Source organism: Ptychodera flava, chromosome 15 (genome assembly GCF_041260155.1).
Source record: "Ptychodera flava strain L36383 chromosome 15, AS_Pfla_20210202, whole genome shotgun sequence".
In the NCBI taxonomy this organism is placed as follows: domain Eukaryota; kingdom Metazoa; phylum Hemichordata; class Enteropneusta; family Ptychoderidae; genus Ptychodera; species Ptychodera flava.
Genome location: NC_091942.1, coordinates 15,853,069 through 15,875,000, shown reverse-complemented (window position 1 = coordinate 15,875,000; position 21,932 = coordinate 15,853,069). Strand labels below are relative to the sequence as shown.

General features: G+C 37.4%; 2 protein-coding genes across 5 annotated transcripts in view; one reads left to right on the top strand and one right to left on the bottom strand.

Annotated features, from left to right (window-relative positions):
- Nucleotides 1-3,559, bottom strand: part of LOC139151311 (vacuolar fusion protein CCZ1 homolog) — a 22,518-nt gene extending 18,959 nt beyond the window's left edge. The window contains exons 1-4 of one of the 2 annotated variants that reach the window (XM_070723996.1): nucleotides 3,371-3,559; nucleotides 2,606-2,703; nucleotides 262-352; nucleotides 1-106 (exon numbers count right to left, since the gene is read on the bottom strand). The exon at nucleotides 1-106 is cut by the window's left edge and continues 17 nt beyond it. In XM_070723996.1, coding sequence (XP_070580097.1) covers nucleotides 1-106; nucleotides 262-352; nucleotides 2,606-2,703; nucleotides 3,371-3,445 — 370 coding nt within the window. In that variant the 5' untranslated portion in view covers nucleotides 3,446-3,559. Of the gene's footprint in view, nucleotides 107-261; nucleotides 353-2,605; nucleotides 2,704-2,861; nucleotides 3,031-3,370 lie in introns of those variants that run through there. The other variant, XM_070723997.1, reaches the window with a different exon arrangement.
- Nucleotides 3,560-5,517: 1,958 nt separating this feature from the next.
- On the top strand, nucleotides 5,518-21,574 carry LOC139151310 (MIF4G domain-containing protein-like). Of its 3 annotated transcripts, XM_070723992.1 has the most exons (8): nucleotides 5,518-5,568; nucleotides 5,974-6,179; nucleotides 11,983-12,173; nucleotides 12,519-12,710; nucleotides 13,195-13,313; nucleotides 14,733-14,885; nucleotides 19,336-19,416; nucleotides 19,965-21,574. In XM_070723992.1, the coding sequence occupies exons 3-8, from the start codon at nucleotides 12,011-12,013 to the stop codon at nucleotides 20,187-20,189; spliced, it is 933 nt and encodes a 310-aa protein (XP_070580093.1). In that variant the 5' UTR covers nucleotides 5,518-5,568; nucleotides 5,974-6,179; nucleotides 11,983-12,010; the 3' UTR covers nucleotides 20,190-21,574. The 3 variants fall into 3 exon arrangements, with proteins under 3 accessions (XP_070580093.1, XP_070580094.1, XP_070580095.1); XM_070723993.1 differs by lacking the exon at nucleotides 5,518-5,568 and having other exon boundaries at nucleotides 5,573-6,158; XM_070723994.1 differs by lacking the exons at nucleotides 5,518-5,568; nucleotides 19,336-19,416 and having other exon boundaries at nucleotides 5,579-6,179.
- Nucleotides 21,575-21,932: the final 358 nt, after the last annotated feature.

The following is a 21,932-nucleotide window of genomic DNA, read 5'->3' as shown; positions in this document are numbered from 1 at the left end:
ATTGTTCCAAGATCGAACCAAAGACTGAATCTTGCACATCGTCTTCATGATATTCTGTGAGTGTCTGTCCATCTTTCTCGGTTTCACTTTTTGGTATTGTTACTGTCTGGAAACAAGAAGAAGATTCAAAGTTTGAAAGAGATCACAGCACTTGTACATAAAAATAAATCCACTCATCGCTCAGTATCTTTCTGTCCGCAAGATGAAGATATAAGACCCTCCATGATAATTTGAACTTTGAACTTTGAAGACATTACTTACCATTACCATCCAGAAATCCTCTTCTGGTTGTAGAAATATTTGCCTTGTTTTTTGAGTGTGAAGTGATGCGCATGGTTTGTCAGTAAATGTCCTGAAATCAATAGGGACGAGGCATTATTATGTAACAGAATTCATGAACTGCATGGATTTTCCAATAAAGCTAAATGAATTTATTGGTCATGATCTTATTCTGTACAACACTGAAAATGACAGCTTTTTGCCATACAAATTTCTGCAAGAGCTTTTGCCAGCTTAATGAGTTAGTGGGTGTGTGTGTCAATATGTACTGACTGATAACAATGAATTTTAAATTTGGCGCCTAACCCAAGCATGGCCAGTGATAGGACAGAAACGCCGTTCCACTTATCACGAACACCCCCACCAAGTGTAACATTTTGTTTATCGAGTCCTAAACGCTATGTTCAGACGTGAGCTGAGCACAATCACCTAAGTTTTCTATAGACAAAGCATAAAGAAAATTTTCACTGGCGGTTTACACAGTGTCGCATGACTATATGCTTTCTCAAAGAAGCAGGTCTTTAGTCAAGATATTTAAACTTCACGAATATGACTGGAAGTCTATTCCACAAGGAAGCAGCAGCATTCAGCTGTGCAGTCGAAGCTCTCGTTTTCCCGGTCGAATTTGGATTGCAACGGGAAAACTCCGAGTTGTGTGACGGAAAAAGAGTTTTTCCGTCGCAACGGACGAGAGCTATGGCTGCTGCTACAGCGACATATGAGAAAGAACGATCATCATAATTTGAGTCTTGTTGGTTGAATTTAAGAGAAACTTCATCACTTGAACGGAGAGATCTGAATTCTGGTTTATGAAATCTAAAACTTTTGTGTATACACAGTCCCTCATAACATGACTAGTTGGCAATAGTGTAATACTGTCAGTAAAATTGTACTCGGGTTCATTGGAGGAGAATGGAGAAAATTGAGACATGATTCTTGAAGTTGGCCGGCAATGTTAGCCGTGAGTTGCGTACAGCCTCTGTGTGTTCCTGGCGTTACCCGGGCCAGCCGGCATGTAAGCATTTTTCTGTTTGTCTGTGAATAAGTCAGCATATCAAAATTAGACTTCAATATATCAAAATTGGACGACTGACCTTACTCTAGGCTTACATAAGGATAAAAAAATTAAATAAAAACGGCTAGGTACAAAGCTGGGATAGAGGTACAGGCCGGGGTACGGGCGGAGTGAATCCTTGTCCCCGGGAACGCTAGCGCTTACAAACAGGCAAAGTTGGTCAGTTTTTGTTTTAGTGTTATGTCCCATTGGCCGAAATGTTCTGCACCTGTGAATGCCGGACCCTTGTCCATAACAACGGAGAAAACATCAGTTTTGTAGTCATTCAAGTCACTTGAACTGGACCATTGATACATGTCATACCGTCTATACCGATCGACACGATCGCAAGCGTAGCACTCGTCGCTGACGTGTAATGCATACCCACAATGTCAGCTTAGAATGTACGGACATACGCGAGCGCGTTCATGTATGGTCGTGGGTTTGAGGGACTGTCAAATTATCGTGTTTCGCAACGCATTTCTTTTCATTTTCGAACCAAAACGCTGACTTTGTTATTTTACAACATGACATGCACTTTCAATAGTTCGCTGGTATCCATTTCAACTCATTAGACAATGAAACATCGTTCTGAACTACCGAAAATCTCGAAAATCCAGTTGTTTTGGACTGACCAGATGGGAGTGCAGAGAAATACTTAGAAGAGCTTAGTGTAGAATTTGGGATAGAGTGGGGATATTTTGTTTGCGTTCCCGCCAGCCTTATCCGAAGCATTCTTTGTAGTTTTATCGCCCTCGTTCACGCTGAATATTCAAAGACGTGGGCACTATCGGTTCTCAGGGCCTGGACCGGATAGTGCCCATGTCAAAATTTGTATGGCCAAAAGCTGGAATGAAAATAATATACACAAACATTCCCTCTAACAGTCCAAACTATATATACCATAGATCTCTGTGTTTTGGTGCCATACATTTCAGCCTGGATTCCAGTCACACTCCTTTCCCTCAAAGGTAAAGAATAGTATTAAAGTGGTGAAAATATGTATCACAATAATGTGTATGTGATCTGTTGTTTTACGCATACAATTTTTGCAATTTTTGGAGGGCCAGTAGCTGTGATTTAATTTAAACAATATTTTCATGATTTTTGTGTCAATTCTATTTTCTCGTTTTCTCCAAAAACATGTTACAACCATTTAGCTTGCAAGCACAATGCACTTAAAATGCAAGTTATTTAAAATTCATGCATTACGTTGCAAAGAACAAAATTCTATATAAAATGGTAATGTTTACAATCAATGAAAGGACTTACTCCGTGAACTTCACTACAGCTTCACATAATCCTACATTTTTTATTTTGGTGTCGATATGAGTGTCAGCTGGCTGATAAAACAATATCTTCTTGTGTTCCTGAAATGGATAGCGCATTAGTTACGAGAATTTGTTATCACATTGTTGCCGGCATAAGTGATACTGTAATATGAGCACCTATGAACAAGTTGAGCTCTGTGAATGACTTTGGAACAGGAGTTTCTTCTGTTGAAGACTGTTGACTCTACGATCCTCACCTTCTGACAGTAGTTGTTGCTGGTGCTGGGGTCAGCTTGGGTTAAGTAAACAAAACCTTTGGTCATTGTGATGTGCTCAGTGGCTTGGAATCCAAATTTGTCTTCACACAAAATTGGCAGGACAATTACAGATATAACATTAAGAAGGCTGTAAGCTTCCCTGAAGGGCCAGCCATTTGATTCGCTGCGTCGAGAGGCATTTGATTCGGAAAGATCTTATTTCCTTTTTTTTCCACAATTCACACTTATTTCACACCAGCACGATTCAATTCCTAACTATGTCCTGGCTAAACTTGTACATGCCAGATCCACAACATTAAAGTCCTGCAGTCTAAATCATTCGTATAGTTTGCTATGCGTCTGTCTGATCTCTTAGCCAGGGCCGCTTTGGTGTTTACGAACAAATGTCTCATTCAAAGATAGACAAAACATTGTACAGTTATTCGTGGAGTTCACGCAATGTTCTACTTTTCAAAGACAAACGTGGACAACCAGAAAGCCCCGCCTACCTCTCCTTCTCTTGGACCAAATGTCGAATTAAACACGAAGAAATTGTACAGCGTGATGCAGCTTCTGTTCGTCATGGTTTTGACAATCGAAAAGGGTAAATATCACAGTGTAGCAATTTATCTGGGGTAAATTGGTTTATTTACACCATGGTGGCAGCCATGTTGACAAATTAACTTCATACCCACTTTGGTCGACGAGGGCGCTATATAACATTTGGCGCCCTGGCTGGATAAATAAAGGTTGATCACAAGAAAGAGGACGGTCGACTAAAGTGAAAGTTTGCCGAGAAAAACTATGGCAAGCCAAACGTTGCAATATTTTGAAAAACCTATTTTCTTTTTGTAAAAACCATATTGACAAAAATAAAACAGGGTTTTACACAAAGAAAATGGATTTTTACGAAAAGAAAATGTTTTTTTTTACAAAAACAAAATGTTTTTTTTACAAAAAGTAAATGGTTTTTACAAAACGAAAATAAGTTTTTCAAGAATATTGTGAGGTTTGGCTTGCCATACAAAACATTGCTTAAAATGTTGCAGTCATGCTGATTTTTGAGGAAAAAACTTCAGACAGCCAGTATTTAGTTATTTTCAGTTTTTTTATTAATGAACACAAGATAAAGAAGACCTAGTATGATGAATTGGAAAAAAGTGTATGGCCCTCAGTTGGAGACTCGACATGGAGTTTTGCATGTGTGACACTGAGGACACATTATCGTTGGGATAACCTATTTTAACGCATATACAGTTCTTTGAAAGGAGTAACGATCAGAAAATAAGCATAAATTTTTGAGATTATGAAATTTGACTGTTTCCCAGCATTTTTCATGGCATTAAAACTCCCCCTATTTCAGTACTTTTTTAGGCTGACCTTGACATCCGAATTAATTTATTTTCTCACTAAATTGCACTCCTGAAGTGTGTTGTGATGCAATAAACTCGATCGTTAAAAGTTGTGGAATACAAGGACATGTATTGCACACGTTGAAGGTTTTACCATTTATTTATTTATGTTAATTATTCATATCAATTATTTATCTAAATATATATCTATTTCGTCTAGTAGTATTTATGCCTATTTGTTTTATTTCACAGTGTATTACATATATAAATAGGCACCATGGGAACTTTGAACGCTACTTCAAGAGAGTAAAAAAGTTTCAGTAACCTTTCTGTTTAAAAAAAAATGATCAAATTGTCTAGAAAAGCCTTTAAGTATAGCTTGAGCGTACAAGTACTTTCTTTACTGTCACTCTGTTTTCAAAAGTTGGAATGGGGGGGGGGGGGTCAGCCACTTTTTGACGTCGGCAAAAAATAATCCCCCCACTCCAAAGAAACTGATGAGTCGCTAAGCTGTGCTGGTTTCACAGAGAACATGAAATTGTTTCTCAGCGTTCATAAAATGTCTGAACTGTTGAGCTTATAGGCTGTACTTCCTTGCCTGTGAATGAATATAAATATATACCAGGATAGCCAGGATAAAACGTGGCAAAGCAACTGACAAAATAAGGAAAAATCAACCAAACAAACAAATAAACAAAACCAACCAACCAAACAATCAAACACAACAAATGAAACAAAACGAAGAAACAAACCACACAATCAAACAAAAACAAATGCAAGTATAATTGATTAACAAATGAATAAAAAAACCCAAAAATAAATAGATAAATAAATCAATTAATATAAGAGAAAAATAAATTGAATAATAATTGAAATAATAGACTGAACAACACGTGCAACATATTCAATATGCGACGTCAGTATCACTACCCACTTGAGTATAGTGGGTGGTGATACTGATGTCGCATTTTGAATATGTTGCAATTACATTGTATTTCCATTCTAATATAATTTATTGTTTTCTCTCTTATCTATTTATCTATTATTATTTATTTGTCTATTTGGGGTTTTGTTGTTTTATTTGTTTATTTATTTGCTATAGATTTACTTATTTGTTTTGATTCGTTGGTTGTTTATTTTGTTCATTTTTTTTTGGTCGGTGTTTTTATTTTTTTTTATTTATTTGTGTGTTTGGTTTTGTTCATTTGTTTGGCTGAGTTTTGGGATTTGGTTTTGTTCGTTTTTTTGTATCCTGGTTCCCTGTTGAGATTGCCTTGCTGCCAGCACAAATCCGACGTTGATGGCGCTCTTACAGTGACCGACAGCTTGTGCAGGCTTGTACTGTTGAGGCATAGGTACGTGCGTAAAACTCCGCCAGGAAATAATACCGGTAGCAGGGTGCTTTAATACCTTGCAGTCTAAATTTGGAACCACTATCGAGTTCGTGTCGTGTACACGTAGATTGATCGGTTCATGTAACTGATGCACTACGACTTGTCAGCGTCGAGTCTCTAACTTTCAACACTACAACTTCCAAGTGCAGCATTCACATGCGCTGGGCTGCACTTTCGCCTGATATATTTCGTCAAGTCATACATCTGGATACTCGGGTTGTTCTTGAAGGCGCTAGGCGTTCATCTTTCAGTCAACATGCCGATAATTCACTACCATCTGCATCATTTGTGGCAAGGAGCACCATTTGTCATCGTCATACTCATTGTAGTTTGTGCTTTCCTCTATTTTGCGTATTACAAACACAGAGACAGCGAGACCAAGAGAGTTTGAGCGGGGTTCAATTCCGTGGTATGCGCTCACCGCCGCGTCCCAGCAACGTTACAGAAATCATCCAGCCTTGCAATAAATTATACTGCATGCAACCTGTAGCTCTTCACACACAACTGTCGAAAACAAGTCAGTCGAAGCCCCAACTACCAGGAGAACAAGCGTAAGTCAAGATCACAATTCAGTGAGTATGTCTTAAATTTTATCGTTACATGCGAGTGTGTCTCACACGATACTAATAAGGGATGGACCATTAGACCTTGGGAGGGGGGGTGGTCACAATGAAATTGTGAAAATTTTTTTTTTACTATTGTAAATTTCTGAAATTTTTTTTTTCCAATTGAGATTAGCTGTGCAATTTTTTTTTTTCAGAGTAAATTTTCAGATTTATAATTTTTTTTTAGTTCGTCGCTGTCTGAAGATAAAGAGGGCAAAGATGTGGTGCCAAGCACCACAAGCAGCCACGCAAGCGGTCACGGGGGGGGGGGGGGGGGAGGTCAGGAGAGGGGTGTCCCCTCCTGCCGTTGGAGCTTTTGAAAAATAGAGATTAAAAAATGGTGTTATTTGGTGGCACTTGGGGAGTATTTTTGGGGGGGGTGGTCAGGAGGGGGTGTCCCCCTCCTGCCGTTGGAGCTTTTGAAAAATAGAGATTACAATGGTGTTATTTGGTGGCACTTGGGGAGTATTTTTGCGGGGGGTGGTCAGGAGGGGGTGTCCCGCTCCTGCCGTTGGAGCTTTTGAAAAATAGAGATTAAAATGTTTTTTTTTGGTGGCACTTGGGGAGTATTTTTGCGGGGGGTGGTCAGGAGGGGGTGTCCCCCTCCTGCCGTTGGAGCTTTTGAAAAATAGAGATTAAAATGGTGTTATTTGGTGGCACTTGGGGAGTATTTTTGCGGGGTTGGTCAGGAGGGGGTGTCCCCCTCCTGCCGTTGGAGCTTTTGAAAAATAGAGATTACAATGGTGTTATTTGGTGGCACTTGGGGAGTATTTTTGCGGGGGGGGGGGGGTGGTCAGGAGGGGTGTCCCCTCCTGCAGTTGGAGCTTTTGAAAATAGAGATTAAATGGTGTTATTTGGTGGCACTTTGGGAGCATTTTTTTTGGATTACACATCTTCCTCTGAAACATGGTCTTCTTGCTCCTCAGTAGCTTCCTATAGTTTTGAAAATTGACTATTTTGGTTCCTGGCTTCCCTTTCTACTGCGTGGTGAAATGGCTACATTCACCCCACCAAACATCATGCATATCTCATGATTTACAATTGATTTTGACAAGCTGAGAAGCTAAAATAAGCTAAATAATATAGTTAAATTTGCATATTTGTGTTTTTAGAGCAATTGTTCCCTTTTTTGATCAAAACATCTATTTCTCTGTGGCAGCATGTCCAAATTGATTGGATGTGTATAGATGTGTTGAAATTTCAATATTTGTCTTTTTAGGGCAATTTATGCCATTCATGGTCAAAAAATCTGTATTCTCTGAAAGGGCTTGTCCAATTTCTTTGAAATTTGCTACAAAAAACGATTATTCATGCAGATTTATTCAGTATTTGCTATCGAGAAACTTTCAAAGTTCAACCCCTTTTGTGTGTTTTTGTGTTGGGATTTGTTGGATAGATGGCATTCTACGTAGTGTATTGTTGAATGTTAAAACATGTGTTGCTGTTGTTTTTGAGGCTGTTTTTTGAGAAAAAAGAATTGAAAATGCCTTTTTAAAAGCAAAATAATACATAATGACTTGATATGTTGTTTTATCATTATTGACGTGTTTCTACTTGTTCACCCATTCTTGCATTCATCATTGCAATAAAATGCTGTGAAAAAAAATGAAACTGATGTGGCCTGCATCTGTTTACCTTGATCTTAAAGGCAAATACAACTTTCTGTCTTGACAACCATACCATAGTTTCAATGTTTTACCTAGTGTACCTGCTTGGTTTGTACGCAGGAAACAAGTAGAAAACAGGCTCTATAATTTCATAATTTTCAAGTGATCAGAATACAAAAGTCCTGAAAAGATAAGATAATCACAACTTCCAGTATAAGGGATACAGTCACTCTAAATGTATAAATTAAAATTAAAAATGTGCCTGGAGGATGTACTAAAAAATACAGAAAGTTGCTTTCTGTCGGTAAAATCTAAAAAAAATTCAAAATTTTAAAGACTTTTGCAGATTTTTTTTTACGCCTTTGTCTTCTTATTTATTTATTTTTTATTTTGCAAACTAGTTTGAAGATTTTTTTTTCCTAACTTTCTGCTCTGAAATTTTTTTTTTCTGTTTTTGACCACCCCCCTCCCAAGATCTAATGGTCCGTCCCACACGATACTAATAATAATATCACTTGCACTCTGAAGTTGTCTTGGTGTAATACACATTTAGATGGGCGTGGGCGTGTATTTGCTGCATCTCTTATCAGGGCTCACAAAAAATGAAAGTTTCAGCAACAAAGCACTTTGAATTGTAAAAGTGAATCTGAAGAAATAAGGGAAAATATTATAAATGAAATAAACTATTCTTAAGAATCGAAAGCATGATGTCTTTGATTATGAATACAAGATTGCTATGACCATTGTTGTTAAACTGAAGCCAAGAATTTCTTTCAGCTTTGAATTTTGTCACAAAAATATGCCAGAATAGGGTATTGATTCTTAATGCAGTGCCAGGCACGTAGGATTTGAATAATTTAATTTGTCCATCATCTTTTTTGTCAGGTGTCCATCTGACACATGCAAAATGTATTTAATGGAACACATCTGACATTAGCAAGTTTTTGTTTTATAGAACCTTGTAAGTTAATATTTAGTTTGTGAACAAAATGTCAATAGGAACAGTTCATGTTTTTTGCTTGTGTAAGAACAAATTAGATATAAGGACACCTCATGTAAATGAAATTTGGATTCCCTGATCATCAACAGCAAGACATTATGGAAGTTCAAACATGTTCTCTAGTGCATGTTGTTGAGGACCGACTGATAACTTCATGTTCTTGTGTACATTTGACATATCAAGTTCACATCTAAGATCTAGGATACGACAGAAATATGAATGGTTGCTAGTACTGCATACTAGTATATCAAGTTGTCCCGTATATTTGGACATTTTATAATGACTGTGACAGTTTAATAAGTTTACCTTGTTTATTAACTTTCTAGTTTATTCAGCCAAGCACTTAGAAGCAGTTTGGAGTGTTGTGATACATTATGTAAGCTCTTGTTAGGATTGCTATTGAATGCAAAGTACAAAAGATACAAAGCTCCCCAATCAGGAAAACACTGGTTATGTCAAGCCAAGTAATACAGATGGCTACTCTAGTTGGACTCTAGCAGTGATCCCAGGCTGCTTGCCTGAATACTTTGAAACTACTGTGTACAGTCTTTATTGTGTTGTAATCTCTTACCCAAGATCTGAATATCCAAACGTGTCAGAGCAGAGTGAAAGCCACATTAGTTGAGATGCAGCTAACTGAGTGACACGTGTGTGACTCAGTATTAAATTGAATAAAATTATAAATTTTGCAGGTTGTTCAAAGTATAACATGCAGCAGAAAACAAGTCTACCACCAGCCAAAAACCAGAAAATGGAAATTTAATTTGCCAACATCATACATTGAAACATGCTGTGTTGTGGTCATGTGGTTGATAAACAAACAAACAGAAATATATTTTACTCACTATTAAAAATCGCAGTACTCTGTTGTTGATGTAATTGCGTAGAAAATGGTTGAAAACAATACTGTGATGTAATATATTGAATATATTCAAATTTTAGGTCCTAAAATGTAATTTTTTTGTTGTTTGCACACCAACATTCATATTCAGTAATTTTTGGGTGTACCATCAACTCTTTTCAGCTTTTGAAAAATTCAGATCTCTAAACTGTAAAACATGCCAGCAACTAAGCGTAAAGTGTGAATTGGCTTTGTCGATGGAGATTTTATTTCCATGAGATTTTAAAATGTGAATAATGCAGAGCATGCAAATTTACCAGTCTTCAACCAGTATACCTGCATTAATTCACGTGTGAAAACGTGGCATTTCCTAATTTTATTGGATTTTGTGGACAAAGTATTGCATGTATGCCGGCAGCATAAGACTCTTTCATTTTGTTACTTTTTCAGTAATCCAGAACAGGGTTTTGCCTTCAATCATATGTTCATGAGTAACACATGAATAAATCAGGTGTAATTCAGTCATATAAGAACAGAGGGCATTGTATGGCAATATGTTATTGAGATTTCTACAAGCACCTTCGTAGTGGCAGAAGATGGGGTTATGTCTTCAGAAAAGAGAAACAAAATAAGCAGGGTCATGTTGTGATTGCAAATAAGATATGGAAGTTAAAAAAACATTAAACAGAGGTGAAATGATATTTTGTCTGTTCGGCTTGTTGATAAAATGATTGACATGAAACAAAAACCCTTTATAAGTTATTATAGTAGTTTTTGAATTTTAGAAGCAAACTCAATTTCCATAATTTTTATATATCTGCAATGTAAATCCAATTGAGAAAGCTGCGTGTATTTCGTCACCTCAGTGACTTTGTCACAGATTCATCACATTCCAAACAGTGAATGGCCGTACTCTCACTGTACTCACACTCACAGACCATTGTCCCAGAGCATTGAGCATCACTGCCCCTGGTGACTTACATAAGTAGGTCCCTGACCTGAATTTGGTACTTGAAGTATCAGCTGATGTCAGGTAAGGTTAGGTCCATTCCATCCAAGGGTTCAGGCACGGTCGTGGAGGGACCGTGGTTCAGGCCAGGTAATGAACCCACATTTACTGATCATAGCTCCATCCATTCTTTTGTATGTCCATTATGATAAGGCCAAAAAAATAATAGGTTTGTTTTTGGTCATTGACATGTGGCAAAAATGATGCGGTGACGCGATTTTTTTTTTCAATTTTTTTTTTATTTGGCTGGAATTGATACATTTTCCCCTTTTTTCCATAGGGGCAAATGAAAAACAGGAAAAAAAAGAGTTGACGCGCACACTTTGAAGTGATGCGCGCGCTGACCAGAAACAAATCAATTTTTTTTTTGGCCTAAAACACACTTAGGTATCTGTTATGGAGTTTCCATGTTTACAAGACTGAAGGCCTGTAATCTTACTTAAATGCATAGACAATTTTCCAAAGGGCCAGTACCATCAATTATAAACTTGTAAGTTGTAGAAATCATCGTCCAGTTCAAATAATCTCAAGAGTCAATGCATGTACAGTGCTTAACATTCACTTCTCAAACATTTTGAGAAATATTATTTTTCGACCTGGTATAATTTCTTTCTCATACACTATCCGTAAATCAGACTCAACTCATGCATGCAAGGCACAACAACATTTACGGACAGGTTTCTTACAGTCAGTTGAACAAAATGTTTTTCTTTGACTGCATAGTGTGTTGAACTGGCTTTCCACAGGTCAGCGTGAATGTTTTAACACAATCTAAAATATCATGATTTAGAATTATCATCAAACTCCTGCAAATTCCTGAAATATTTCCAAAATGCTCAAACATTCCTTTTTGATTTTAAGACATTTTGTAGACTAGCTCATATTAGTGCTTGTCATTTGTCTGTAACTTTGCCAATACAAGCATTTTGTGTCTTGCTTGGCTATACAAGTCGTTAATGAAATGCAATCATCACTTCATTATGCACAGTCACACTACTAGCAGTGCTACAGAGATGCTGAAGTTGATTCCTTCAGTTCATTTGGTTGAAATGTTAATGAACCCAAGCACTTGAAGCAAGTCATGAAACATTTCGCTAAAACTAGAAAGAAATTATCGCAAATCACACGCATCAGCTTTCAGGTCTGATACAACAAACTGACATGTCACAAATTTTTACTCTTTTTTTGGACAGAAGTGCCTGCTCTTTTTTCGCATGTCAGGGAAAAAAATTATACTGACCATTTTCTCATCAGTGGAAATAATGAAATGTATATAAAATGCATTTATTCATCATGCTTGTGTTCATCTTCAGATAACAGTGGTAGTAAAACCAAAGCGCAATGCAGAAAGAAGCAAGGCCAAGTCCAGGGCTAAACATGCAACACGGATTTGTTGGACACATTGTCAGACACATCAAAGGACGCAAAGCACCAGAAGAAGCTGAGACAAAAAAGGAAAGCAAGAAACACAAAGCTTCTATGCAATACTATGTTCCTCCTGCAGGTACTCAGTTTTATCTGTAACGTCTGCAGTCTCAGAAACTGAGAAAATCCAATTTTTTTTATGTTGTTCCCTATTTTAGAACAATCTAACATACTCAGTGTGGTAGTGGATGCCAAGAAATACTTAAGTCTTACCTCAAATGAAATTGTTTTGCAAATGTATGTATCAGATAATGGTATGTCATGCTGTCATTTGCATATTATCTGTCCCATTTTTGCGTCTTTAACAAGTCAAGTGCACTAGAACTTCCACACTGTGATTTAGTTAAATAAAACTGTCAAGCAGCTTTGTCCATTACTTTCTTATAAGATTTTGTAACATTCAGCTCTCGTGCATCTCTTACAGCAAGAGCAGCGGCAACAGCAGGCACTCAGGAGAAAAGTAAACCAGCAGAGAAGAAGGAAGATTCCGTGACTCCGATGGAATGGACGCGTTACGGATATGCAAATTCCATGCTTGTTCAGCAAGAAATCAATACATACAAACTTGACAAATTCTCCGAGGAAATCCAGCCGTACATATTGCAAGCTCTTCTAGGTAAGAATACTTGGATAATGTGAATGATAGAAAGACTGCTTTTATGAGTGTAGGAAGTAAACTGATAAGTTGGTTACCATAAAAAAACGTAACCCTTTCACCACCATGGTTTGGCCCAAACCCATTGTCATCAGTGGTGAGTGTGGACCTGCTCACAGGGAATTGGGGTGAACAGGTTACAATGCTATCTGAGATCTGAATTTACAGTTACTATGTACTTGTACCAAAGTTTCAATGGAGAAATATCATGTATAGTATACTATGGTTACTCTGCGACGTAGAGTAACTGTGGATGTACAATGTATGATTTGTATGGCTGCTAGAATAGGCATGAGGTTATGACAGGGATTTGGAAAGTTGAAACCAATGCATCCCCATTGAGTTAGAAAGATACATCTTCATAACTGTTACTCAGCTAGATAAGTTTGAAATATATGCAGTGAAGTTTGCTTTGATGCATTTTCTGACATCTCTATGTCTTCAGATTCTGACGTCTTGACAGAGGAGGGACTGTCTCTAGTCATGGAAGACATTGTCAAGTTGTGCATGGAAGACTGTCAGTATTGTCAGACAGGTACCAAACTATGTGATGTCATCATCCAGGTGAGTACCAAAATGTGTGATGTCATCATCCAGGTGAGTACCTAACTGTGTGATGTCATCATCCAGGTGAGTACCAAACTGTGTGATGTCATCATCCAGGTGAGTACCAACCTGTGTGATGTCATCATCCATGTGAGTACCAAACTGTGTGATGTCATCATCCAGGTGAGTACCAAATTGTGTGATGTCATCATCCAGGTGAGTACCATACTGTGTGATATGTCATCATCTAGGTGAGTACCAAACTGTGTGATGTCACCATCCAGGTGAGTACCAAAATGTGTGATGTCATCATCCAGGTGAGTACCTAACTGTGTGATGTCATCATCCAGGTGAGTACCAAACTGTGTGATGTCATCATCCAGGTGAGTACCAACCTGTGTGATGTCATCATCCATGTGAGTACCAAACTGTGTGATGTCATCATCCAGGTGGGTTCATAAGGCAATCTCGTCCCTGATCGAGTGGGGAATGAACTCAATATTGTTGGTGAATGCAACATTTATACTTTCCTGTGAATATGATGTAGATTTTCCTGTTTCAGTGTGGCATATGAAATGGATAACTTTCTTGTAATCTAGTTCGGGTAGTATTTGCATTGAAATTTGAAAAACTGAATTTTTTATCAAGAACTCTCAGAGAAATTTTAAGCCATTCCTTTTCAAAAGCAAGAATCAAAATCAGGGTTTAGAAAGCAGAATGATCTGCACAAATGGATCAATGTGTAAAATTTAATACTAGAGATACTAAATGCCTGAAAATTACTGATATTTGAAATTCAAAATGGCCATCATACCTGTGTTAACTCCACAGGGAAAAATTTAATCTTCAATTTTAAAGATTAAGACCATGAAAATTTATTTACACCACGAGCTTCAAAATGAGCCCCAGCAGTATCAGTACCCAAGTTGCATTCTACCTTAAACTGGAAGAACCATTGCTTCATGCACTCAGTGCAAATACACATCTTCAATCAGTATATCAGCGTTATGCAACAGTGCTATGGTAGCTCTGCACTGCTTACACCTTCTTTTGGACAAAATATTGAATTTACACAGAAGAAATTGTACGGGTGGCTGAGCTTTGTTCATTATGATTTTCACGATGTCTGTGCTGTCACATAGCACTTGTCCCATCATGACTGATTGGTACGAGCGTCTATGTATGCAATGAGACCCCTCAAGCAACAGATGTTCATAAATTGTAATCCAGTCTGATTTTTGCATTTCAACAGTATGAAAGATGATTTAGAAACAGCATTGTGGAATAATACATGTCACACTATTAGTTCTGTCTAGTCACCTATACGTTATGACAATCTTGACCTCTGGTTGCCATCATTATATAATATTTCTCTCTGTTTTATCATCTCCATAGACATGAATTCCTTTTAGTTTCTATTTTTTTTTTGGGTCTCAGAAAGAAGCAGGTTCAGGACAGAAGAGAGCATTGGAGTACCTGGTAAAAGTGTGTGAGAAATATTATCAAAACAAATGTGCCTTGAGGAACAAGTCTCTTTCCAAATGGATTGCCTTTGTCAGTTTGGTTTGCCAGTTGTTTCTGGAGCTAAAGGTAAGTCTAATTTTTATATCATCCCCATGCAGCTGTCTATCCGTAGTTTTACAATTGAAGATAATTTTTTCGGATTGAGCACCAGTTGGTGAAAAAGATTTACCATTTTGGGTATGATTTTAAAGGGAGAACATTTGTTACAATTTTTTGGACACCGTGGTGCGAAGCACCAAAGGTGTCCTATGTCGCCACAATGTCTGTGTGTGTGTCCGTCTGTCCGTCCGTCCGTCTGTCCGTCCGTCTGTCCGTCCGTCTGTCCGTCCGTCCGTCCGTCCGTCCGTAGACAGATTTTGTTCCACTCATAACTTAAGAACCCTTAGGTCCAATGTCATGCAATTTGGTATTTGGTATTATCATGATGAGACTTAGATCTGATTAGATTTTGGTGGGTGTGGCTTATTAATTAATTGCTCATTTGCATATTTTATACTTTTTCGTTCACGCAGATATCTCAGAGACGCCTGGAGCGATTTCGTTCAAACTTGGTACAAGGATAGTACTCTACCTCATACAGATGCACGTTGATTTGTTTCACAATGCGATCAAATTTGGCCGTGTTAGAGGACTTTTTAGTTTTCGCCTCCATAGACTCCCATGTATAAGGCAGTCCATAGACTCCCATGTTTAAGGCAGTCCATAGACTCCCATGTATAAGGCAGTCCATAGACTCCCATGTATAAGGCAGTCCATAGACTCCCATGTATAAGGCAGTCCATAGACTCCCATGTATAAGGCTGTCCATAGACTCCCATGTATAAGGCAGTCCATAGACTCCCATATATAAGGCAGTCCATAGACTCCCATGTATAAGGCCAAGAAAAATAAAAATTTAGTTTCTCATCGTATTCATATTGCAAAAAGGATGCAGTGACACAGTTTTTAGTCCCCACAGATAAAGTCCAGGGGGCTCATAGATTGGGTCATGTCAGTCCGTTAGTCCATCCATGTGAGTCCATAAGTTCACGCAGATATCTCAGACGCTTTGACAAAATGTTACGTGACCTTTGACCTCAAATATACATATTTGTCCATAACTCGGTAACCACAAGTGCTAAACCTTTCATATATGGTATGATGGGACACCCTATGATGCCACATATTGTACCTCATTAATTATGTGCATATCTAATTTTGAGCAAGCCAATAGAGCTGGAGGTCTGATTTTTGGTATATATGGATAACTTAGCAATACAATTTTTTTGACAAAATGTCATGTGACCTTGGTGACCTTTGACCTCAAATATACATATTTGTCCATAACTCAGTTATCACTAATGCTACACCCTTCATATTTGGTATGATGGGACACCTTATGACGCCACATATTGTTCCTCATTAATTATGTGCATATCTAATTTTGAGCAAGCCAATAGAGCTGGAGGTCTGATTTTTGGTATATATGGATAACTTAGCAATACAATTTTTTTGACAAAATGTCATGTGACCTTGGTGACCTTTGACCTCAAATATACATATTTGTGCATAACTCAGTAACCAAAGTGCTACACTCTTCATATTTGGTATGATGGGACACCTTATGACGCCACATATTGTTCCTCATTAATTATGCACATATCTAATTTTGAGCGAGCCAATAGAGCTAGAGGTCTGATTTTTGGTATATAGGGATAACTTAGCAATACAATTTTTTTGACAAAATGTCATGTGACCTCAGTGACCTTTGACCTCAAATATACATATTTGTCCAAAACTCAGTAACCACAAGTGCTACACCCTTCATATTTGGTATGATGGGACACCTTATGACGCCACATATTGTACCTCATTAATTATGCACATATCTAATTTTGAGCGAGCCAATAGAGCTAGAGGTCTGATTTTTGGTATATAGGGATAACTTAGCAATACAATTATTTTGACAAAATGTCACGTGACCTCGGTGACCTTTGACCTCAAATATACATATTTGTCCATAACTCAGTAACCACAAGTGCTACATCCTTCACATTTGGTATGATGGGACACCTTATGACGCCACATATTGTACCTCATTAATTATGTGCATATCTAATTTTAAGCGAGCCAATAGAGCTAGAGGTCTGATTTTTGGTATATAGGGATAACTTAGCAATACAATTATTTTGACAAAATGTCACGTGACCTCAATTACCTTTGACCTCAAATATACATATTTGTCCAAAACTCAGTAACCACAAGTGCTACACCCTTCATATTTGGTATGATGGGACACCTTATGATGCCACATATTGTACCTCATTAATTATGCACATATCTTATTTTGAGCGAGCCAATAGAGCTAGAGGTCTAATTTTTGGTATGTAGGGATAACTTAGCAATACAATTTTTTTGAAAAAATGTCACGTGACCTCAATGACCTTTGACCTCAAATATACATATTTGTCCATAACTCAGGAACCACAAGTGCTACAACCTTCATATTTGGTATGATGGGACACCTTATGACGCCACATATTGTACCTCATTAATTATGTGCATATCTAATTTTGAGCAAGCCAATAGAGGTAAATGTATGATTTTTAGTATATAGGGACAGACTATAGGATAGAAATTTTTTGACAAAATGTCATGTGACCTCGATAATCTTTTACCTAAAATACACGATTATGTCAATAAATAAGTAACCACAAGTGCTATGTCCTTTATATTTAGTAGGATGGGAGACCTTATGACATCACATGCTTTACCTCGTTAATTATGCCCATATATAATTGTGGGCAAGCCAATAGAGCTAGAGGTCTGAATTTTGGCAAATATGGATTAATTAGCAATACAATGGGTTTTTTTTTCAAAATGTCATGTGACCTTGATGACCTTTGACCTTGAATATGCATATATATGCATAACTCAGTAACCACAAGTTCTTTACGCTTCAATTTTGATAGGATAGTAGACCTTAAGATGTCACATCTTGTACCTCATTTATTATGCACATATGTATTTCTTGGCAGGCCAATACAGCTAGAGGTCTGATCTTTTTTCCCGATTTAGAACCATAACTTAGACATGCCTCTTGTTTCAAATTGGGAACAATGACATAGACCTATGTGTCCATAGATCTGAACATTACACTCCAGTGATACTTCTTAATGACCTCATTTCCCTGCCCCATCAAGACTAATACTCCTATTACAAGTGGGGACTATGTCATTGTCAATGACTTGTTACTTCTAGAATATACAGAATATTATCTCACATAGTGAGTGTCTGAATATTATTCTGAATTGTATTCCAAAGCACATTCTGAAAGGACTCTTCTGGAATATACAGAATATTATCTCACATAGTGAGTGTCTGAATGTTATTCTGAATTGTATTCCTAAGCACATTCTGAAAGTAACTCTTCTGAAAATTTCACATTCTTTGCCACTGCACCATCTCCCTAATACATACTGATGACCCACGGTGTCCACTCAAGTCTCACTTTGATTTGATAACATTTTCATGATTTTTGTTCCACAAAAAATTTCAATTTTTTGTTCTTCACCGTCACCTGTTTTAAAAACCAAAGTCATAGCCTTGTTGTAAAATGGATTGTGTATATCATGCAACGTTATTGTTGACAAGTGAGTTCAAAGCTGGAATAAATTCAGTTGCCAACAATAACACCTGACATCATAAACCACAGGCTGTGTTTAGTAAGTTTGGAACTCTTGGCCTTTGACATTATTTGAGGAGAAGAAAAAGAACAGACAGAACAAATATACTGGATAGTTCAAGGAAAATGATAGCTATAGCAGCTTTAACCCTTTCACCACCATGGTTTGGCCCAAACCTATTGTTATCAGTGGCTATTGTGGACCTTTACACAGGGAATGAGGTGAACGTTAATGGTACCAGCAATAATGCTTTAAAAAAATTATCGATGTATTATGTAAAACACTTCAGGTATAATTCTCTGACCCTGTATTGCATACAAAACCTTTGTAACAATACATTGCTGGCAGCACAATGATGTCATGTTTCAGTTTCATTTCAACAAAATGCAACTCTTGTAGGGCGCCCTCAATGGCAGGAATGAGCTGCGATCGACTGGTCGACAACTCCCAGTTCCACTCACTCAGTCTGATATTGTCTGCAGATGATCTTTCATAAAACATCAATAAATCACTGAAATTAGAACACCCTTGAACCTGCCAAGTACCTGGTATAGCAAAGCCATACAGCGCATCGTCAGTATAACAGATAATATGGTCAAGTTTAGCACTACGTTATTATGACCAGGAAAATGAATTTGCATGTATGATTAATAGAGCACAAGTGTTAACCTTGAAAAATTTGTGAGCAAAATCAAGGATCAAACCATGTATGACTTCAATGGAAAGTTTAATCACAGCCAAGATTAATGAGTCTATATGTGTTGGTGTATGGCATGTGTGTGTACATGTATGTGAGTATTGGAAAAAGCAAATGCAAATATTGAGGTTTTCTGCATGTTCCTTTATTGTAGGCTGCTTCCCAATTAGAAGACGTTGTACTCAATTGCCTGTTTACCCTGGTTGGACCAGAATGTCTTGAAAATGAGGATGAGGTAAGACGATAATGATGATAATAATAATAATGATGACAATAGGGGAGATTATTAAAGCACCTAATCTTCATGAGCGCTAGGCACTATACAGTAGTTGAGAAGAAAGCAAGTTAATGTCGGAGTGCCAGAGATAGCCTAACAATGTTAAATTCTCAGAACAGACAGAGGGTTAAATCAGATTTCTTCCTCCATCAAAATGGAGTTGTCTGTTTATTTGCATTGTTATAAACCTAAATGGTAACATGGTTGTCAGCCATATATTTCTATGTATAACTCATAGGTGTAACCAGACATGTTTGTTACCGACAATCACATATTCAGAAAGCATGACAGGAGATATTTGACTTGCCAATGCCAATTGTCATCCAAAAATAGTTTAATATTTTTTTTTTCCTTTTCCAGATTGGGACATTAAATGACACATTCTGGTATATTTCCAGTGCACTGTATTCCAATATTTGGCAGCATTTTTCTTTCAGTGAAATCATATTTCAATATTTAGTATTGATCAAACATTCTTGTAAAATTCTGCCACTTTTTTCTTTCAGGTTGACTGTCTAGTCACACAGCTTCACGCTGTAGGCAGACCACTGCAAGCCACGTCAGCCAACAAGATGGAGGAACTGTACATTGACATCCGCAATGCCTTCCTGGCATGGACCACGCCAGCACTTGCCAGAATGCTGCTATTGCAGGCCATTGAACTCTATGCAGGGGACTGGACACTGCAGGATAATGCAAGAGATTTCTACTATGGGGGTATTGACTTGTAACCCCTGCAGAGCCTGGGTGTTTTTCAAAGAGGAAAATTTGAACTTGAGGGATTGAACATGAACATGGATGTACTTGTTCGTTATTATCTGAAATAAACTCTCTTTTTCCTGTCTGAGTGAATTCACAAAAGGATGCCACACTAGTAACTCCATTGTACCATCACTGCAACACAAAAAGGCATAAAATTTTCAAATTGTGCCCTAAACAAGTTATGTGCCATGCGTTCACTGCAACATTATACGGATTACTGATATGGAACTATGCTGGCTGTGTTGAGGCTGACTACGGAAAATTCAAGTTTCGCATGAAGTGACTGCTCAGAGCTCCACGGATACTCTTGCTGAATAAATGCTAGTGCATGGATGGTTGCCAAAAGGGAAGCAGTCGTAAAGGAAGACAGAAACGATGAAATTTGATGTTACCGATATACATTGTCTTTAGCAGAGAAGAAAGACACACATTAATATTCAGAAGAAACAATAGTTACTGTGTTTGGAAAAAGACCTGGCGTGTGCTAACCACTATTTTCGTACTAATTCGTTAAACAAGCAAAATGACTAGAAATTTGAAGAGATATAGAATAGGAAACAAGTTAGTTCATTATCAACTTAATTTTCACTTTAAACGAGGTGGATACATCAGCCATTGTCAATGGCCCACGTTTTCATATATTTGCAAAGCTTGATCAAGTGCAGTCTTTGCTGGAAAACTATGGATGAACACAAAGATAGCAGTTCTTATCAACAGGATGTAAGCGCTTCATCCCTGATTGATTTCATCGTTCAACCAGTTTGGAATTTCCAAAATGAAAATTAATTCTGATTTTATGTCACTAATTTTATCCCCTGTGTTGTATTCTGGTACAATATTACACCGACAAAGACAAAGTTAGTGTGTACAATACATTTTGATTGAATAAGTCACAACAGACTGATGCGAATTTGGAATGTTTATCAATTTAATTAGCCGCAGTAAACTAGTTTAAATAATATGTAACTTACTTGAATTATCAATTCCACGAAGTCTAGTATGTCTTTGAGATGGCAATATTACAACTTTTTTATCTGTATCATATCTGACCCCATATTTTGCGTTATTGCTTCTGTGCTATCAAACTTAAGTCTTGGAATGCTGCACAGGTTTAATACAAAAAGGGGCAGTCATTTGCGAATTCTGAATTTGGTTCGAAATTTTTCCAAAAACACTGGAATGCTATTTTTCCCCCAGTCTAATGTCAAAGCCGTGATTTACTGTCAGTGCTAAAAATACTCGATAATATTTGCGTTTTGATTTCCAAAAACATTCAAACTAAGATGAGGTATGTATGAATTGCAAAACATTACTCTTTGTTCAATCTTGAGAGATTAAAGTTGCCTTTAACAAACTCTTACTGTGAACTTGTCAGGTTTATATTTCCATGGGCCACATTCTAAATGATATACACTGGTGTTTGGAACCTGAAGTTTACTGGTGAGAGCCCAGAGATGACAAATACACATTTATCTGTGCTTTTTTTTGTTCGAATCTCCTCACAGTATTTCACGAGTTCGTGATGTTACACTAGGTGAGATATCCACTGTGTCAACTGGATGAGAACTGCAAATAAAATAGTAGCCGTGTAAAAAGATTTCTCATCAATTAAATGTTTGTTGATGAATGGGTTATATCAAAGGTGGCCTTATCAATCTGGTAAACAGTTCACACATTCAGATTTTCTTCCCAAGATTGGTTATTTATTGTAA